The 21,766-nt window shown below is 37.9% G+C and overlaps 1 protein-coding gene across 1 annotated transcript in view; it reads left to right on the top strand.

Moving 5' to 3' along the window:
- CCDC171 (coiled-coil domain containing 171) overlaps positions 1 to 21,766 on the top strand; it is a 153,982-nt gene that overhangs the window by 13,963 nt on the left and 118,253 nt on the right. The window contains exons 6-8 of the mRNA XM_058044445.1: positions 4,379 to 4,525; positions 14,928 to 15,020; positions 16,371 to 16,531. Coding sequence (XP_057900428.1) covers positions 4,379 to 4,525; positions 14,928 to 15,020; positions 16,371 to 16,531 — 401 coding nt within the window. The remainder of the gene's footprint in view (positions 1 to 4,378; positions 4,526 to 14,927; positions 15,021 to 16,370; positions 16,532 to 21,766) is intronic.

The raw sequence follows: 21,766 nt of genomic DNA, 5'->3' as shown, positions 1-21,766 counted from the left end.
TCATACCTCATAAGAAAAGTAAGCATTTGTTGGAAGTTGGAAATTCTGCCATTTGGTTAGATAAAAATCACCTAATAATAAGACATGGCATTATAATCTGTTCTGCAGTGTGGGATTTTGTTATTTAGTAAATAATTTCATCGTATTTCGTGATTTATGCTGATATTTATATATCCTTTGGCTGTTAAATGTGTAAAATGTAATAAAAGTACAAACTTATTTTTACACCTTTTTTAGACAGTCAAGTGATTCAAAACTGAAATATGTTTAGAAGAAATCATGTAGCATTATGGTGTGGAAGTGCTTAGTGAACATACCTAACTTTTGTCTGCTTCACAGGGACACAAGCAATTACACCACTGTACTTCAATTATACTTTTGTCTTTTTAAATTACAAGTTACATATGTTGTATCTTACCCATGTAAAAATATGACGTGATGAAAAACCAGAATGTATTCAGCTGTAGTTATTCTTCATAAAAAGAGGTGTATGCAGAGACTTTGTTAAGGCTGATAGACATTTGAATTGCATGATGTATGCAGAGAACAGATTGCTGCTACAAGATAAACTTTTTAATATATTTCCTTCCTTTTAGTCCCTTTTAAGATGTGACAGACTTGTCTCAATTGGAATGGGCATTGCTCAAGCAGTAGAAAATTTTCTGGTTACTTTCTTTCCAGCTGGTCAGCTCCAAGCCTGGGACAGTACCAGTCTTCCTAAATGATGCTAAATTTACTTGGCAGCTTGATAGCCAAATTCTGACAGCAGACCTACCTGTTAGGATGCTGTTGCTCAGATTCTATATGGCATCTGTAGAAGCAGCTCGCAAAACAAAACAGGGCAGAGACACTCCCTGAATTACGTATATTTCAGAAGTACTGTATACTGATCCTTCAGCTGTTTGAAGGCAAGGTCTGGAAGGAGTGGTGCGCTAATGACACCCAGGCAGTGTGTGGATGAATAGTGTTTCTATGCATGGACTGCAAAAGGAGTTGCATTGTGCTGTTTATCCTAATGATAAGAGATCTGATGGTGGAAAAGGACCCCACTGATTTGAATTTTCTCTGAATGAAGGATAAAAAGGAAATTCCCTTATCCTCTCAATAATTTTGTCAGTATGTTGAACAGTACTTTGAGAGACTAATTGGGAGAACTGTAAAGGTATAGTTAAAAAAAAAAGAAGAGAAAGAGAAGGTTTCAGAGTAGAATATGTGAACTCATTGACAGGTGATACCCTAAGATCCTTCTCAAACCAACAGAAACATGAATCAGTTTTCATTCAAAGTCAATGCTTGAAAAACTAAGGTTAGGTTTAGGCTATGAGGAAACTTACTCTTAGACACAGTTTTCTTATTCAGTTGCCTGGTAAAGCACGCTAAGAGTGGTGCTTTGGCTCTGTGTTCTGGCTAACAGTAGACTGACTTAAGTTGAGGAGCGTTTGGAAGGGACTTTTCGTCTCTTGTATATAGAGTTTAGAAGTGTTTATTCAGTGCATTTAATACTGTATGAAAATAATGATGTTTTAAGAAGTATATTGTACTCTTAGAAGTGATGTTTATCCTCAGATGAAAAGGAACAGTGGGTTTCTCGGGTCATTGTATTCCTTGTCAATGTGTGTGGATTTGGAAGTGGAAGGTGATTTGTACAAGCAGTGGTTTGGTTGGAAGATTGCACTGAGCCTATAAAATTGTTCTTTCCTAAAGTATGTGATTCATTACTAGATGTCAACTACCAGTGTTGCTTTGAATAGCAAAATTTTTGGATTTAGTTCAATTGCAAATAGTTCCATTTTTCTGCTTTGTTTTTGTAGTGTTCCCTTGCCCGTTACCCTAGTTATAGTTACATATAGTTGTAAAATTCCTGGAAATAAAGCATACATACATGAATGTTAAATCTGGACTTGACTTTCTTAGTTGTTGTTTGAAATCTTAACTGACTTAACTTGGCAGATGAATATCAGATGGGTCTAGGTTTGTAAACTAAAGCTTCAAATGTGTTCCAATCTTTAGTGTTGTGTATTTACAGTCCTGTTTTAAATAATTTGTAATTATTTTGAGTTATGAGATGAAAGCTACATAAAGTGGTCTTGATATGTATGAGGAAGTAAGATTCTAAACCCGGATGGCAAATCCTGGTTCTAAACCTGCACTTTGTGAACTACAAGTCTGAACTTAGCTATGAAAATGCTCAGGTAGGCGTAGAAATGAAGTCAATTTAATCTACTAAAATGTGTCTCTATGATATGGAGTTAAAGTAATCCTCTCTGCTTTCTAAGAGAGGAAGTTTTGTATTGTGCTATATTGAGTGTGCTTAGCCTTGTGTTTGGTACATGGAAAAGATGTTGGAGTTCAGTAGTAAGTGCAATAGCATCATCTTGTGGTGAGTCATAATATAGTATTCCTTTACAGAAGCACTCAGTTTTTCCTTGGACTGTTTGTGAAATTGTGTTGTTTATACACAGTCTAAACCAACCAACCAGCCATGTTTTTGATAAGGATATATGTATAGTGAGTGTGTGAGTGACACACAGATACACATGTATGTATAAAGGTGTTTTTTTTTTCGCATGGTGAAGTAGGTTTCCTTCTGAACCTTCCAAGTGTGGGTAACTGCTGGAACAGGCTGATACAGTTACACTGTGTCTGAAAAGTTCAGAGGCTTCAAGATTTTGAAGTCATGTTGACTTGTTTAACAAGCTTGATGTACTATTGGTGTTAGTTTTTTGAAGTCTCGACATAGTTCTGTTAATATGTGGAAGATAAATCTGAAGAGAAATGTTTCTATATTTTTCCAATATAGAGAAGATGATAGTTGTGAATTTGAGTAAAAGTATTTGGTTTTTTTGCATGCTGATGGGAAGAAACCTCTCCATTGTCTTGGTATTACAGGAAAAGTTAGAAGATTACCTTAAATTTATTCCATATCCAGGTAGACTGTTTTTGAAATATTTTGATTCTGTTTTTGAAGTGTTTTGATTTAATGAGGTTCCTGTTTTTTAATTCACTTGTTTCACAAGCATGCTCCTTTTTATCTTTTCAGAGAATGCCAAAAAATCATGCCACATAGTGCCTCCACATGAAAAAAAAGTGAAAATTAATTAATTTTTTCAGTTACTAGTCGGTGATAATGGAGTGGCACTAGGTGTAAATAAGGGAGTCATGAATCCCTTAGTGTCATATTTAAGAGGCCAAAATTTTCTACCTTCAGTCATGAAGAACTTCTAAAATTTGTTTTAAACTTTGGAAAAGACTCATATTTCTTTGATCTTCATGTATAAACATGGTTCTGTCAAATTTCAATCTTCTGAAGAATCGTTCTTTATTAATAATTCATTTTCTTTTCCTTCTCCTCCCTGCTCTGCAGATGCCTTATTATTAGTAATTTTTAGGAACAAGACTATGTGATGTAAGAGTAATAGCAGAATTTGTAGACCAACTGGCTTATTTTCACAAAATATCTCTTGCCATGATAAATGATAGGAATAAATGAACAGGAGGACTTATGATAATCTTTCTGTGTTTTGTACAGAAAGTAATTGGCTTTCAAAAGGTCTTCCAGCTAAGTCACTGGATTTGTAACTTGTTTCTGATGCTAGTTATGGAAAAGCTTACTCCTGTCCACTAGACCAAAACTATTCTTTTTCAAGGCCTCTAGAATCCCCAGCTTAAATATGCACTAGGCTACTGGGGGCTCATTATTTGGCTACTTTATTCCGTGTCTGGTGTAGTATGAATGAGGATTTTGTAATAGTGGCTCCACAGACCTGCTGAGTCCAGTGGTGTTAGTAATTACACCAACCTGTATCTTGGTTCAACTTCCAAAAGCAGAAATTGGCGGGGGGGGCAGCTTTGTTATTTTATCTTTCCAAGAAATTCATAGTTCATGTAACTAATTTTATAATTCAGTTTCTGAGAAAAGTCCTCAGAATAGTAGAAATTAAGAATATTTCTTCTATGGGAGTGACTTCCAACATATGTCTCATTACTTTATTTGAAGTTCTAACAGTTAGAATAACAACAAACTTCTAAATAAAATTTCTGTCATTTCATCAAATGCACTTAACTGTTTCCCTCTCCACCATTGCCATTGAGTTGCAAGAGAGAACAGATTGGAGGAGCAGCCTTGTACTTTAGAGAAAAATTTCCTGTGGAGAATTGGCTCTGATTTTAGTATTACTGCAGAAGGTCATGTTTGTAGTGAGTTGTGGGCCAATATATGTTATCTGGTGGTGAATGAAGAATGTCTGTTGTTGGGTAAATGCTTGACATGTGCCAATGTGTTAGATTTTATTAACCTGTTCTGATGCACTCTTTCCTGTTTTGATCCTTCTACTTTATTTTAGCAAAAGTAACTCTTAATGCCTTATATCTTTTCTAGGAGCTGAATAATGAACTACAAAATATGCGCAAGAAATTAAAAGATGTGGAGGTGGAACACAGTGGCTGTAATGAGGTGCTGAGATGCCAGGCCAATGAACTTAAATGCAGCACTGAACGAGAGAAGAGACTTTTAAAAGAACTTGAAGTAAGGTTTTTTTACTATTGCTGTTAGTCTCAACAAGCCCTGTCACTGAGCAATTTCATTTTTGAGGGATGAAACCTTCCAGTTAGACTGGAATTCTGTGTACTTGATAAACAAAATATTGAACATCTGTTTTGCAGAAATGGCTGAACAGGTGAATGCCCTTTTTTGATAGGAAAGGGCTTATATAAGTGTGAAAAAAAGGCTAGCTTTACTTCAGGAAATTTGAAGTCTTAATTTGTCTATCTTCTTATATATTTTGGTTTAATGGATTTCTGGTGGAGAATCTACTGGACCTGCAAAAATTGTCAGATTATGTGCTAGGTGAGGGAGTAGGATATTGGAAGATCACAATGGTCTTACAGTAGCCTCCTCCTAGAGTTAGTTACTAGAGTTAGTTACTGCACATTTAGTTTTCCTCTCTGTTAAGTGACACCCATGGTTGAGAAGTCTCCAGTCTTTGGAGAATATTATCTTGTAAATAGGCTCTTTACACTAACCAGCTACTTTCCTCCTAAGTTTCAATATTTTTTTTATCAACTGATAGGTTTTGTAGTAGTTATGTTATATGTTTGTACAGTCTGGACCAAGACTTTCTTTCTAGAATATTTGTTATTGCAGAAAATCATATTGAGTGGACAATTCTTTATTCTGATGTATGTTTTCTACCAAAGGCATCTTTAAATATTTTCTGCAATGAATTTAAAAGAACTGTCACTTCTTAAATATTGAACCCTTAAAGGAACAGGTAACACAGTTTTCAGCTGTGTTTTTTCTTCTGTTGTTTTTCTCTTAAAGGTAAAAGAAATGTTTTAAGTGTTGATTTTTAGGTAGGTAGAGTCCTGCATTAAAGATTAAGCACAAAAGAAAATTCCTACAGGGAAGATCAAAGCTCATCAACTAAAAACACTGACTTATTGACCAACAAGGTAGACCTTTGTGCCCTCGAAGAATTCTACAGGAAATCTATTGTCATGTATTTTGAGCTGCACTTATTGGCCTAAGTGGAATTGCCTTCAGTTGGAATGTGTTGCATACTGTGAAGTTCCAATAGCCCTTTTAAAAAAGCATCAAGTTTTACTTCCCTGTACTTGAGTAAGGACTCTTCTTATGACCTCATGGCTTTTTGTATACTAACAGAAAAGTCATGAGCTTAAAGGAGGAGGAGAAAGGCAGCAAATAATTTATCTTTTTAAATACTTTGATTGAACTATACCCTAATGATGGTCTTATTAGGGAAATGCTACCCTCTAATCATAATCAGAAAAAATATTTTTTTTCTTTTCGCTTCTAAATTTTGTATTACTATTTTAACTTTCTGAATATCCTAATAATGTAAGAAGACATATTCAGTCTGCAGAAAAATGAGTCTTCTGTTACTTACTGATAAGGATAGCTATTTAAGCAGTGATTAAGGGAAAGTATATGATGAAACCTCTTACATTTAAAAGTTAAAGAAAATTAGCACAAGTCTTTGAATCAAAAAAAACCCCAAAATAGGTTAGACTTCAATACATATCCTGTTGGCAGCTTGCATCTCACTCTACCATCTTAGAAGTAAATTATATATATGTAATTATCTGAAAGGGCCTACAGTAACCTTGTAGATGGTGATTCTACCACTTTCCTCAGCAACCTCCTCCTATGCTTTGCAACCCTTGCCATAAGGAATTTTTTCCTCATATCCAATCTAAATTTCCACTGGTACAAGTTGAGGCCATTTCCTCTCATTCTGTCACTTGTTACTTGTGAAAAGAGACTGACTCCCACCTGGCTAGAGCCTCCTTTCAGGCAGTTGTAGAGAGTGATAAGGTCACCCCTGAGCCTCCTTTTCTACAGGCTAAACAACCCCAGCTCTGTCAGTCACTCCTCATAGGACTTGTGTTGTAGACCCTTCACCAGGGTTGTTGCCCTGCTTTGCACATGCTCCAGCACCTCAATGTCCTCCCTGAACTGAGAGGCCCAGGACTGAACACAGGATTGGAGGTGTGGCCTCACCAGCACTGAGTACAGGGGGTCAATCCCTGCCCTGCTCCTGCTGGCCACACTTGCTGGCACAGGCCAGGATGCCATTGGCCTTCTTGGCCCCCTAGGCACTGCTGGCTCATGTTCAGCCATTGCCACCAGCACCCTCCGGCCCTTTTCTGCTGGGCCACTTTCCTGTCATTCTGCCCCTGCCTGTGGCACTGCTTGGGGTTGTTGTGGCCAAAAAGGAGAACTCAGCACTTGGCCCTGTGGAATGTCATGGTGCTGGTCTTGGCCCACCTCTCCAGCCACTCCAGCTCCCTCTGCAGAGCCTTCCCACCCTACAGCAGATGGATACTCCAACCCTGCGTGGTGTCATTTGCAAATGCAAGTGCATTCAATGCCCTCAGGCAGATCACCAATAAAAACAGTAAACAAGACCGGGCCCAGTGCTGAGCCCCTGGGGAGCCTCACTGGTGCCACCTGGATGTACCTCCATTCCCACCAGTCTCTGGGCCTGGCCATCCACCCTGCTCTTTACCTGGCAAACAGTGTACCCATTCACACCATAAGCAGCAAGTTTCTCCAGGAGTATGCTTTGGGAAATGGTGTCAAAGCCTTTCTTAAAGACTAGATGAATAAAATGTACAACTTCCTTCCTCTACTAAGTGAATCATGATATCAGTAGCCAAGCTGAATTTCCATTCAGATATAGAAGTCTTAAAGTAGTACACCCCAGACAGAATGATCTACATTTTTTTCATGAAGTAGATTTGTATTTTTTAAATCTCTCTTAATAGAATTTTTAGCTTATAGATTGAAGTTGGTAGATATAGGATACATATCTTCACTTTCCATGCTGATTACCTCATGTTAATGATCATTTGGTTAGCAAATATGCATTTAAGTTCTTGATTACAAGAAGAAACTTCTTAAGGTGATTGTGTGAGGAGTAGTATACTTCTACTTAAACCCTAATCTTAAAATATTTAATTATATGCTTCTTCTTGAAAAGCAGTGGAGATGAACATTTTCTGGAATTCACAAATCTGTTCTTTTGCTACCCTCTGCTGGACGTGAGGGAGAAATCCATAGGAAAATACTTGTATTTTGGTAAATTTAAATGTTAAATTTAAATTTTCTTTTTTTTTAGTACAATGACACTTGTAGGAAGAATTATATCTAACAGACTGTTATAAAGAAACGAATGTGCAAAAAGCCTGCCTGCCCCCAATTTTGGTGGCTTTTTTTTCATTCCTTTTTTTCTTAAAATATTAGTTTGGTTTTATCCTTCAGTGATTACTCTGATTGTGGTCAAAAAGAGGTATTTCCTGGTTTCCAGCATTAGAAATTAAGAGAAAGAATAATGGCAAGTTTCTGTGGACTTTTCTGTTGAAAGAGAACTGTTGCTACACTATGTAACCTACTAGCTTTCCACTTTGCAGTGGTACCAATGTGCTGCATAGATTGATTTGGAGTGCTTCTGAAGTAGAAAACACACTGTGCCAGAAAAATTGAGAACCTCAGATGTCATTCTGCCTCTTTAGCCTGAGAATTCAGTAGCCAGTTAAATTAATGATCTATTTCTATTGAACTCATCAAGATAATACTATTTATGATTATCAATTTTCCAGAACCAGTGTCTTTTATTTTAACCTTTAGCTCAATTGCCTATAAGGATTCTTGGGAAATACTTGAAAAAGACAAGAAAATTTGTCATATAAAATTAATGTTTCTTCTGATGTATTCAGCCAAAAAGATGGGTGGGAAATGGTTTTGCAATGAGAATGTGGACTTTACCACAAGAAACAAAATTATTAGTTTACACATTTCAAACTCTTTGCCTTGTTCCTATAAATGTAATGATTTTCTGTTATTTTTAATGTGTTTGAGGCTGCCAACTCTTAGCAAACTGAAGCTCAAGGTCTCTCAAATTTTTAAGTCTTTCTTATGAGGCTTGAAAAATGTTCCATAACTTGATCTATTTAATTTCTGAGACTGAGTGTATTATCATATTTCTGAGATTTCTAATTTTCATTTAAAGACTATTTCCATAGCTTTCACATTGCCTTTTTTGCTTCCCTTGCCTTCACTATGTATATTAACATGCAGTGCTAAACATGTATGCTTGTATTAGCTTGGTAATGCTGCTATGATGCAAAGAGGACTTGGGGAATGGTTAATATCTGTGTTTGTTTGAAGTATATGTATGTGCAATACTTGAAGGCTCTGGGCTTATTTCTCACTCTCTCTGTGTTAGTGAAACATGAAATTTAGATCGCAGCCAAAACCAGCTTACCCCTCCTTAATCTTCTGCTTTCTAGAGTGTCCACAATGCATAACTGTCATCCAGAAATTCTAGGTGCTGTGACTGTCATATATTTGTTACTACATGCTTAGTATGTAGTACACTTATGTGTGTATATATATATATATATATATATATGTATATATTCAAAGAGATATACTTTCTCTAGATAAAATATATAGTACCATATACTTAGTGGATTCTAAGCATCACAGATTTTGTAATGGGAACTCTCTGGTCTCTCCAAAGTTATATTTCTTGTGTGACAATCTCACTGACATAATGATTTATGCAAAGCATTTGACAGTGTCCCATACTCCTTTGTCTCGTACAACATCCTTGTCTCTAACATGGTGAGACATGGATTTGATGACTGCAACACTTGGTACATAAGGAATTGGCTGGATAACTCTCAAAGGGTTGTGGTTGATGGCTTGATATCCAAGTGGAAAGCAGTCATCAGTCAGGGATTGGTATTGGAACCAGTGCTTTTTAACATCTTTGTCAGTGATATGGACAGTGGGATCAAGTGCACCCACAGCAAGTTTGCTGACAACATCGAGCTGTGTGGGGCAGTTTACACACTGTAAGGCAGGGGTGCCATTCAGGGAGTCCTTGACTGGCTTGAGAGATGGATCTCTGCAAACCTCTTGAAGTTCAGCAAGGCCAAGTATAGGGTCCTGCACCTGCTCCAGGGAAATCCCAAGTACATATACAGACTGAACAGAGAATAGAGGGAGAGTCCTGTGGGGAAAGACATGGGGAATTCTGGTGGGGATGAGAGGCTGGTCAGGACCCAGCAATGTGTACTTGCAGCCCAGAGACATCTGCATTCTGGGCTGCATCCAAAGCAGCATGGCCAGCAGGGTCAGGGAAGGGATTCTGCCCCTCTGCTCTGCTCTGGAGAGACCCCACCTGCAGGGCTGCATCCAGCACTAGGGTCCCAGTGTAAGAGGCACATAGACCTGTTAGAGTGAGTCCATAGGAGGGAGAGCCACAAAGATGGTTAGGGGACTGGAGCGCCTGTCCTGTAAAGACTTACTGACAGAGTTGGGACTGTTCAGCCTGGAGGAGAGGAGAGAAGGCTCTGGGCACGACATATAGCAGCCTGCCAGTACCAAAAGGCACCAAAAGCTAGAGAAAGTTTTTTTTTCAAGGTTATGTAGTGATAGAACAAGGGGGAATGGCTTTAAACTGAGAGTAGGTTTATATTAGCTATTACGAAGAATTCCCCTACTATGAGGGTGATGACGCACTGGAACTGGTTGCCTGTAGACATTATAAATGCCCCATCCCTGGCAGGGTTCAAGGCCAGGTTGGATGGGGCTTTGAGTGAGATGGCAGTGGAAGATGATCTTTAGTGTTCTTTTGCACACAAACTAGTTTATGATTCTATGCTAATGGACTTCATCTCAGAGAGGAGCTCCTTCATAATCTTCTGTGTCATTATATTAATGAAGTCCAGTTTGGAGACTGCTTAGTCTTATCTTACTTTCAGATCAAACTTGTTTCAACAGTGTTTTATGTAGCCCTCATGAGGAGTTAGAACAAGTCACATAAGTCTTTTGTCTATGTGCTTGTGTAGAGTAACAGTGTTATTTCATGTAAACGTCTTTACTTAATCTGCTGGGCATGGAAGTGCATTTCAGATAGCTTCTCCTGCTGCAACTCTGTAGCAGATCAGAATGGACTTGGACTTTATCCAAAGGCAGCCAGACTGTATCATTTAGTTGTCCTAGTTGTTTTTACCCTTTGTTTAACCTGAAGTCAAGCACTGGCTTATCTTGTACCTCCCATACCAGTGTAATTGTTTATCCAGTGTCATGCAAGTCAAGCATGCCTACTCTGTCACACATATTTCTCTAGACTTTAAGTACAGGAAATATGTACTTAATAAGTGAGGATTATCCACATTGTCAGGCTGAAAGAACATTTACTTCAGTGGTTAAGAATTGTTAGTATTTAAGTAACTTTATAGTTACTAAAGGTTGTTTATTTTCTGGACAGGAGATGGCTCCACCTTACCATGATCAAGCGGTATCAGTGTTTCTAACACTAGGTGGAAGTGGTCAGTACATCTCCCATAGAAGTATTTAGACCCCCTGGTTTGAGCTTTGAGCTGTAGGGAAATGCTTTTAAGTAGGAAAAAGACCTGAGTCTGAATATGGAAACACATAAATAGAATGGTTGAATGGTGATCCAAGTATGAGGTGTATGTGTGTCCTCTTCACTTAAAAATGTCTTGGCTGACCATTTCACATAGTGATTGAACCTAAACCTTCTGTAAGTGTAAGTATCCTGATAAATAAATCTTGCACAGGGGTTTAAAAAGAAGCAGAAAAGAGAAAAATTATTTCCATTAATGCATCTAAGCTTAGTAAGTGTTGCAAATGTATCTTTGTCTATCCCCCTCCCACTCCCCCACTGTTTGCCTAAAAGGGTATTTTTTGTAAATGTGGATGTCTAACAGCAAATGTGTTGAACAAGGTGTCATGTAGGATACTAAATTAAGGCTTTCAGTTTGGGGTGCACCAATACTCACAAATATTGCAGCACTTCGAGCAAGTGTGAGGGACAAAAAAGTGGAAGCCACAAAGGACAGTTTGGAAAATGGTGTTGCAAACTGTAAGCTTAAAGAAAATGTCTCCACATTAGCATTGATGTGTCACACATATGCAGTGTGACACTGAAAAAAGTGACTGAACCTCAAGAGATTTAACATAAAGCATGTTCTTTGCCCACAAGTTTGAATGCTGGCATTGAATTTTTCTTAGTCACTTTTTTTTCTCCAAAGTCAAAATTCTGTCTGTGCTATCATGGAAACCAATCCCAGCTTTGTTCTTTGTGATAGATCAGTAATGCAGGCATAGACTCTCGCAATTAACAGACAAATATAATGTATGTAGGTTAAGAAAAGTTTTACAGATTTATAGTTACTATGGCAAACAGCTGACCTCTAATCAGGATTTGAGGAAGTAAACTCCACCACTGGACAGCAAAGAAGGAGTCAGCGGAAATTTTGGGAGAGGCAAAAGGGTTAAAAGGTGAAACCTCCATTGTGTTGGCAAGCACATGTTGGGAAAAATCCTTTGCTTCCAGCACCATAATATTTTCTCTATTCAGTCTTGTGTTGTATTTTTGATAAGGTTTAGTAAACTTCTCTAAATTTATGAAAAGTGTGTAACTATTTCTTATGTTCTTTAAGTTAAGGCTGAAATCAATCAGCTTGAATGTCTAAGGAAACTTCAGAAATTCCATGTGTTTGTGGCTGCTATCTTAAGTAACATGTCTGCCTTCATATATCTTGTTAGGTGCACATGAAAGTAACAAGTGACTGAATCTTTTTCAATAACCAATGTTTTCTTTGTTGGATGAGCAAGCACTTTGTAATCAGTTGAGAACTCACTTTGTGGTCCATCTTTGAGATGGATTTGGTCCTGATAAGAATCTTTCCATGTTAAACCAGTATTCCCATTTGACTCCCAGACAAGCCTATGATCTGGATATCTGTTGCCTGCAAGCTTACTCTAGATGGTTTTCACACAGCTTCTTTTTTGTAAGGCATTGTGTAAAATTTTCAGACATGTGATTCAGTAAGGATACTGATTCTCACCTTTAATGTGATTCGAAGAAGTTTGCCTGTCTAATGGGTTTCTGATGTCAGTGACCTTCTGTTTGTCAGACAGGAAAACAAAACTCCTTCCCATTTCTCTTTTTGGAACTTTTATCATGGTTTTAAACGTTAGCCTCACCCCTGACATTTTTCTTCTACTCACAGAATGTGTAATAGATTGTTCTCACTAGTGGAGTATGCAGCTTCTCACTGTGAAGGGAAGTGCATATAGGTATCAGCAGAGCCTGTTTGAACCTTTATCAGCAAAATAGAATAGATTTTCTATATGGCATTTTGTTGCAGCTGTGTTCTTCCCAACTGAGTCTTCAGACACAGCTTTGAATACAGGTGCAAGTTCTGTGGCTAATGTGTAGTTTGATAGACTGAAATACCAAGGTTCTGTTCCTTAGAGCAAATCTGAATTTCTTTCTATTAATAATTCTATATTGATTAGCCATGCTTAAGCAGTAGTGTCTGGTTTAATGTCTTTCATGAAGTATGGGGGTTTTTTTCTGACTAATTTCTCAATTGTTTGCTGGCATCTGATTTGGTTTAAATTTGCTAGGGCTATGGTGAGCCATAAGCTTTAGGAAGATAGTCATAGAGCAGAGGAAAAAGAATATTCAGCTGATGTTTGGAAGACTATAAAGGGTCTTAATCCAGCTATTTGTGGCAGTCACAGTCACAGAATGGGTATGGTGGGAAGCGACCACGGTGGGGGTCATCTGGTCCAACCTCCCTGTTCAACCAGGATTATCCTAGAGCGCATGGCACAGGTTTGTGTCCAGACAGTTCTTGAATGTCTTCAGTGAGGGAGACTCCACAATCTCTCTGTTCAATCTGTTCCAGTGCTTGGTCATTGCACAGTAAAAAAGTTCTTCCTCATGTTCAGGTTGAGCTTCCTGTGTGTCAGTTTGTGCCCATTGCTTTTTGTCCTGTCCCTTGGCACCGCTGAGCAGAGCCTGGACCCATCCACTGACACCCTCCCTTCAGATACTCACAGACACTGATGAGGTCCCCTCTCAGCCATCTCTGCTCGAGGCTGAGCAGGCCCAGCTCCCTCAGCCTTTCCTCCCAGTGCTGTCCCCCCATCATCTTTGTCACCTCCACTGGACCAGCTCCAGCAGCTCTGTGTCTCTCTGGTCCTGAGGAGCCAGAACTGGACACAGCACTCCGGTTGTGTCACCAGGGCTGAGTAGAGGGGCAGGATCACCCCCCTCACCCTGCTGGCACTGCTCTTCCCAATGCACCCCAGGACAGCCCTTCCCGGCCACCAGGACACACTGCTGGCTCACAGACAGCTTGCTGTCCACCAGGAACCCCAGGCCCTTCTCCTCAGAGCTGCTTCCCAGCAGATCAGCTCCCAGCCTGTGCTGGTGCCCGGGGTTCTTCCTCCCCAGGTGCAGGACCCTGCATTTGCCTTTGCTGAATTTCAGGCCGTTTTTCTGTGCCCCTCTCTCCACCCTCTGAGGGGCAGCAGGGCCCTCTGGGGTATCAGCCACTGCTCCCAGCTCTGTGTCATCAGTGAACCCTCTGAGGGGGCACCTGCCCCTTCACCCAAGGCACTGATGGGGAAGTTAAACAATACCAGGCCCACTCTTGAATCTGCGGGGTCTCCACTTGTGACAGGCCTCCAACCAGACCCTGTGCCACTCATAGCAACCCTCTGGGATCTGATGTTCAGACAGTTCTCAGTTCACCTGTCAGTTCACCTTCATCCAGGCCCCACTTCCTAGTTCGTCCACAGGATGTTCAAGACAGTGTAGAAAGCCCTGCTGAAGTCCAGGTAAACAGTACCTGTTACTTTTCCCTCATCCATCCAGGTAGTTGTCTCATTATAGAAGGCGATCAGATTGCCTAAGCATGATTTCCCTTTGGTGAATCCATGCTGACTACTCTGATCACTTTCTTGTTCTCCATGTTGATAGGGATGGTGTCCAGAAGGAGGCACTCCATCACTTTTCCAGGGATTGAGGTGAGGCCTGACTGGCCAGTAGTCCCCTGGGTCCTTCTTACCCTTTTTGAAGACATTCTTAATTATGAGAATAATCTTAGCAGTATGAAAATATAATAGCAGTGTTTGTGATTTTTCAAAATTAAGTATGTTAAGCAGATAAATTTTTGAAGAATCTTCTCTGTCCCATGTGTCATTTATGAAATTGTAGATGTTCTATTGATACCTCAATGTATTTCAGGACATACAGAGTTATGTTGCCACAAGTAAGCAAATAGTGGGGCAACTGGTTTATTTGCTTTCTTACCCTAGTTGATTATAGAAAATGCAGCACTAACATAATACTACATCAATTTACTAAACTAAATAGAAAATATTAATTTAATAATCCATAAATGTAGAAAATGTTGTTATATGTGTTTCTTGCTATGAATTGTCACAGTTCCAAAGAAATTCAGATGTATCAGGTTGAAGTACGGAGTCATAATATGCTTAATGAGTTGAATAAACCTGGTGTCATATTATCTTCTCTCTGAACTTAAATATCCTCAAAATGTACTTCTAGGCAGCTGCAGTCAAAGCAAAGAAACTGGAAGAAGACATTGAAGCAGAGAGAGCAGCACATTTAGCATCCAATTTCACTTCAGAGATAATTCAGGTAAACTTTCCGTTAAATATTTCATAGAAGTTTATAGTAAAACAGTTGAGGAAGTTGTGAAATAACTAATATCCAAAAATATGAAGAGCACTTGCTCCAGTGAAAAACCTAAGTAGATTTATTACAATAAGTGTCAAAATAAGTGTCAAAATAATTATATATATATATATATATATATATATATATGAGGACAGAATAGAAGAGTATCTGCTTTTCAGGGAACTTTGAAGTTATTAGAATAAATAATAAAATAAGATGACATATTTGTAATTTTGAGAATTCCCACCAGTATTTAAACAGTTAGGGAAAAGGAAATGTTTCATAATAGTTAAGTACTATACTACTGTTTAAATACGCTGCCCTGTATCTTCTGAATGGCTTCTTAGAGCAATTTGGAGACACAGTGCATGCATCCAACTTATCTACGAGTGAGAGAATAATGCATCCTGAAACTGCTGTTTCAAACACAGTTTCTCAGAGTACATTCAAGCTCCAAAATTATCATACTTGCAGTTACCAGTAAAGTTTGATTATATGAATAAATCTAGTGTATATACTTGAACATTATTTTTTTTCTATCTGTATCACACAGAGTTATATTCAATAAAAAACTATGGTTTGGTAAAAAAAAGTTTGGAAAAAAACTACATGGTGATTTCTTAGTAATATCATAATAACTAACAAACTTACCGGACTTCCGAAAAACTAAGCAAAGAAGAAGGGAATTTGGTATCTTTTTCCCCCTATTTTCTGAATAACAAAAATAAGCATTGCCATTCTTCAGTCAGACTTATTTTCTTATTTTCATGATCTTCTGTATGTACAGGCTGTTAAATTTTAAAAGTGATAATTTAACTAGAAAAGATTTAGTTTGCCTAATTTCCTCGATATTTCTGCAACATACAAAGGAACTGAGAGGATAACATTCCTTAAACTTAGAAGCTTGGGTTTTATGGATGAATAACTGATAAAGACTTTTTCCGTGTTTATGTACACGAACAAGCTAGAAGTATGCTTTGTTCTGAGAGAAAGTATGGCCTTTATTGCTGGTCCCACTCTTCATGAGTCTATTTAAAAACTAGAATTTCTCTGGAAAGCTTCAGTATTAATAAGAACTGAAAATGTTCAGACACCTCCAAATGAGAACAGGACGTACTTTTCATTGTCATATCTATTTGGCTCCGGTTTGAGTTTTATGTATTACATTTTTACATGTGTTCAGTGATTTTTACATGTGTATATGCTTTTATACTGAATTATTACAATATACTCTACTGTAAAGCAGAACAGACCATAGAAGATCATGTATTTCCTAACTTGCTTTAATTGCTTTGTTATCCCTTGGTGTAGTTAAGAATTCGAGAACTTGAAGAAGCTGTGCGTGTGGAAAAGGACAGACGAGAAGAAGCTCTTTCAGATTTAGAAATGATGAAGAAAGAGTTCAAAGGGTTAGAATATGCATATGAGAGAGAAAAACACAATGCCCAGGAGAACTTGGAAAAACTCAATATGTAAGTTTCCATCTAAATTCATTGTAAAATGGCAGTTGACAGCTGGATTACCACTTACAGCTTACATTTATAGACTTTTCAGTCAGTATAAAACAATTAAATCTGATGCAATTTCCCAAACCAACCTGAAGTTCAGAACCTGGTGTTCCATTAATAACATTAATAACACGTCCATATCAGTAACCATATGGGTGGATAAAGAAAATAACTGATCTGTTACCATTATTTGCCAAAGAAAAAATGTTGGAAACTATAGTTATGGCAGGGTCCTGTCTCCTGTGTACTTGGGAGGAGTGTAGGAAAGCACACATGGCAGGGGTAGAACAGATTTTTTGCTTCTGTATATACTTACATTATTATGAAAATATTATTTTTTACTTCAGTGAGCTAGATCAATCTTTAAGACTCCTGTTGAGAAGTTGTGTATCATTTATAGTGGTGGATCTTCATTTTCAGCTTTTGAATGATTGTGGAAAGTGTTGACTATCTAATGAAAATAGAAGAGTGGATGAAGTGTATGAAAGCAGATAAAATTACCTGAAATTCCTTTCCTGCTCAGCACAGTATACTGTATCTGTGGTAACAGATCTTTTTTGGAAGAAAGATTTTGCTCTATTTCCTGGGCAGATATAGGATACACTGTACTGAGTCTTGTTCTTTAGCTGAATAAAGTTGTTATTGGGGTGAGAAAATATCAGGAGGAAGAGTGGTGCTGGAAGACAGAGAACTTGAAGTTCATTAAATAACTTGGAGTACATGAAATAAAGGATGGTAGTTTGTGAAATTTAGGGAAAGAGGGGCTTTAGAAGACATGAAGTGGGTGGCACACAGTGAGGTTGTGGGGAGAGAGAGGTAGTTGAAAAAGACAGTTTTCATCTCTTAGTTTAGGATTATGGGGGTCTGTACATAAAAGTATTTGTGTACAGACTTGCTCATACACACAGCAGAGAAAAAAAGAAAATACTAAAAAAGGAAAAAACGAAACAGGTTTCCATACAAAAAAGGACTTTTGTGGCCCAAGTGTTCCTATATTTATGCTTACAGAGATGTTTTTAGTTTCAAACAGAGTTGAAACTTGTGCTTTATTATAAACAACTTAGAGCTCTTTGTTTAAAAACAGTTCAAAAGAGGCACATTTAGGTAAACCAGAGTCACATTAAAAAGTGAAAACTTTTTTCTCAAAGAAAAAGATATAACTTTGATGATAAAAATTTGTGAAAAACATTATGATAGTAATGTAAAATTATTCTTCAGGAAGACTGCTGTCTTCACAGCTGTGAAACTGAGTAAGTATATTTCAAGATGCTCTTCCGTTCTAAAATGACATCAGCTAATTAAAGTGTAATCTCATCCTGCCTGGTTGTTTTTGCTGTGAGCATTTTTGCTCTGTCAGTAAATACATGACACTAAACTGATACAAAGTTCTTTGCTTTTCTGTGAAATGGAGAAGGCCTGAACCATTGATTTGACATTTTATTCCCTTTTTATCGTTTTGCTTTAAAAAACTTCTTTGTTTGCAAACCAGCCTTTTTTTGAGGAATGGTTGTTGGACCAGTAGTTTTGCAGAACACAAGCTACTTTGTACCATCTGAACTTTTCTTGTATGTAACCTTTTATTCTTACAGAGCATATGGACTATGGTTCTTTTTTTTTCCAATCTTGGTTTGGTTTTCTTAGTTTTTAATTTGGTGTAGTGGGTTTTTTATTTTTGCTCTGGTTGGTTCCCATTAGTGGTCCAGAAGATATGGAAAAATTAATGTTACAAAAGTTTTCTTGAAGTAGTGTTGAAACACTTGCAGTGTTTGTTCTTGAACCATTTATTCACTTGTCCCAAGACCTAATATTCCAAAGTTTGTCTTTGTATTGATGTTAGACCAGAAGAATTAATCATCCTTGATGAAATGTGGGGCTTTTTAGTTTGGTTTTTTGAGTAATGCTTGTTAAGCCATTGCAGTTTTTGGTCTAGAAAGAAACTATCCTGTCTTGTCAACATGCCTGCCATAACGTGGCTTCCTGTAATGAGTCAGGGAGCTTTTATTATAGATGTGTACTGGGAACCAATAGATGTTAATAAAATATTAGCTAATTAGCGGGATTTTTAATGTAACTTAAACATCTGTTTAGGCATTTTTCAAATCATTATAATTTCAGATGTTTTACTACAAGATCTGTTTTTAAATTTTTGGATTAGTAAATTTGGTTAAAAACATGAACTTCTGTAAGTAGTAGTTTTCCAGTTAAATCCCTAAGAATCTCTTAAAGATATTTTTCTGAATTTGATTATTTGGACCAACATAACAATAATGGTTAGGTGTGGAATTGTATTGTGCATTCAGTAATGTTTTGTTCCTTGTGAGAATATTGCCTCTAGATGTATGAAGATATTTCTTTGAGCATTGAAGGGATATGAGTTTAGGGTATTTTTGATCCACAAAAGTTACATCTTTGAAAAATGTTATCATGAAAAAAGAAAAATAAGGGTTTTTTTAGAGAGTATATTTCTTTGTTTGGAATTACTGTATAGGCAATATCTGTATTTTTGCATTTAAGACTATGAAATACAGTTGTACAGATGTGGTACCATTTGCCTTAAGAATTTCAATAGTAGCGCTTACAGAGAAGTAAATTGAGTTGCTAAAGTGCAAGATGAACCTTAAGAAGCCTTCCCTTTTTGCTCTGAACTGGACAATTATGTTCAGTGTTTCTTTTTCAGGAGGGAAATTTGCCCTATCCTTGGCATTTTTTGGGGATAAAACAGAATTTATGCCTGAGGCATCTGTTCTGTGTGTTAATTGAATATGAGAATAAATGTCGTCTAATATCCAAAAAGTAGTTTTCACTGCTTGCAATCATGTGTTGATTCAAGCAGTTACTTCTAGCAGCTTCTGCTAGCTGAGTTTTTTGAAAGCAAATTGTATTCTGTGATTTCAGAGAATGCACACCTTTCCATGAAAATTAAGACAGTTAAAACACAGGTAAAATAGTTGTTGGTTTTGTAAAGAGATGTTGAAGAACCATGAACAGCCTATCCTCACAATTTTGTTAGTCCAGACATCAAAATTTCCAGACCTCTATTAAGATAAGTAGCGAAGGTCAAGCTTTTTCTGCGGTGGACATCAGTCTACTCAGTTCCCTTGAGGTAATTACATGGGGTGAGCCGGTACTGCCTCATCTGTTTCCTGTCCCCTTTTTATTCTTTGAAGCATACAAGTGTCAGTAACATTGCTGAAAATCAGTGATTGCTTTCACCGGACACCTTCTGAGAGAATACAACAGCCTTTGATCTACTTACCTTTGAAGGGTCTGGTCTTCGGACTTCAGACAATGTCAGGAGCTTGGCTCTTTTTTTTAAGACATAGTTTGGCATCTAAACATATTTTCTCTTTTTCTGGAGGACTTGCATGAGTTTCTCTTTAAGCCTTAGCCAAATGAAGGTCTTGGAGACTTTCATTTGTTGTGCTAGAACACTTGTATGTGTCTTTAGCTGGACTTGATGTAGGTAAATAACACAAAAGTTGGACGCTATAAAATGCTGTAAGAATTGGTTTTCTCAGAAAAAAATGTAGTTATAATAACTGAAACCAAGCAAATGGGCTTTTCTGGGTGGCATGATTTTTTATTTTCTTAGAAAAATATTGTTGTAATAACCAAAACCAAGCTAACAGGCTTTTCTGGGTTGCATAATTTATTAATTAGCTCTGAACCCAGTAGCACTATGTAAATTGGAAGCAACATGGGATTTTGGTCTCTGTGTGAATTTACTTTTCTTGAAGAGTGAGAACATGACATGGAATAATTTGGAACTGCTTTTGCTGTGTTTCCGAAAGCTGTGAGAGTAGAAGCTACTTTGGGGGACAGAAATAGGCAGATTTTGAAGAATAAGAAGTAAACATCTGCAGCTACAGCAAAAAATCAGCCAGGCTGATGCAGAAGCACACAGGTATTTGGTGGACTGCTGAAGCAGTCCTTCAGCTAAAAAGACACATTAATCTTTAACAAATAAATTAAAGTCAGAAAGTGACAATATTGATTCAAAAGCTTCAAAAATGCTTTCAAAAAGAACTTTCAGCGCTTTGCACTGCTTTCAGTTCTTGGGAGACAGGACTGCTCGGAGAAAAAGAGATAATGTTTCTACTGGATATTTCTACTGTTGAGAGCTACATCAAATAATAGTTCAGGTTGAAAGGAATTGCAGGTGATCAATAATCCGACCTGCTGCTCAAACTATATATAAGCTGTGAGATCAGGTTCTTCAGTTAGGTCTTGAAAACGTGGAGAATGGAGGTGGCACAATCTCTCTGGGAACCTTTTCCATACAGTTGGAAAACATATCTCCTTGTTTGAACCTCTCTGAATTCAGTACTTGTCTTGTAGACAAGCACTGCTGTGAAGTGATCGTCTGCATTTCCTTGCTAACCTCCTTTTAGATGCTGGGAGTATCTGTTGTACACTGTGGAGTTATCTCTTCTCCAGCTTGAATATACCAAGTTTCCTCAGTTCTTATGTGTATTTCTGCTGCTGACCATGGTGGTGACCGTTTCCTTAAGCCCACCCCAACTTTTTTCCTATATTGTAAGGGATGCATGTAGTTAAAAGTGATCATTATCCTAGATGTGTGATAATGGCTGCCAAATACAAGGCGGTTAATCACTTCCCTTGATCTGGCTATGCTGCTATTAATACAGCCCAAGATGCTGTTAGCTCTCTCTGCTCCTGTGCTGTGCTGCTGATTAGTAGCTGTTGGTCATGGTTACCCGGTTCTTGTTAGCATATCTTCTGTCCAGCCAATTACAACTACACCACTTTAGGGTGGCCTTCTTTCCTAAATTTTGGTCTTTGCACATGTCATTGTTGAATGTCAGAAGGTTAATTCTGGCCTATTCTTTCTCCATGACTAGAGAATGGCAGCACTTCAGTTGAGTGTATGAATTGTACTGTGTCATGATCTACCCACAGCCAGTTCACTGTTCACTGCAGGTATTGTGAGACTGCACTCTTGGCTTACTCCAGGTGGTGGTTGAAGCTGTTAAACAGGTCTTAGACAGACCTCTACAGTATTACAGCCATTCCAGCTACTACCATCTGGGCTTTTTCCGAGTCTTTGGGAAACTTTGTCTCTTTCATGAGCCCAGAAAAGAAAATTGTCCTAGAAGGAATTGCTTTGTAACCTTCCAGGGCTGAAATGAAGCTCAGTGGTTTATAGTTCCTTGGCTTCTCCTTTTTACTTTTGCCAAA

This window comes from Melospiza georgiana, chromosome Z, assembly GCF_028018845.1.
Source record: "Melospiza georgiana isolate bMelGeo1 chromosome Z, bMelGeo1.pri, whole genome shotgun sequence".
NCBI classification, from domain to species: domain Eukaryota; kingdom Metazoa; phylum Chordata; class Aves; order Passeriformes; family Passerellidae; genus Melospiza; species Melospiza georgiana.
Note: the sequence above shows the minus strand (reverse complement) of the source record. Positions and strands in the feature narration are given on the sequence as shown.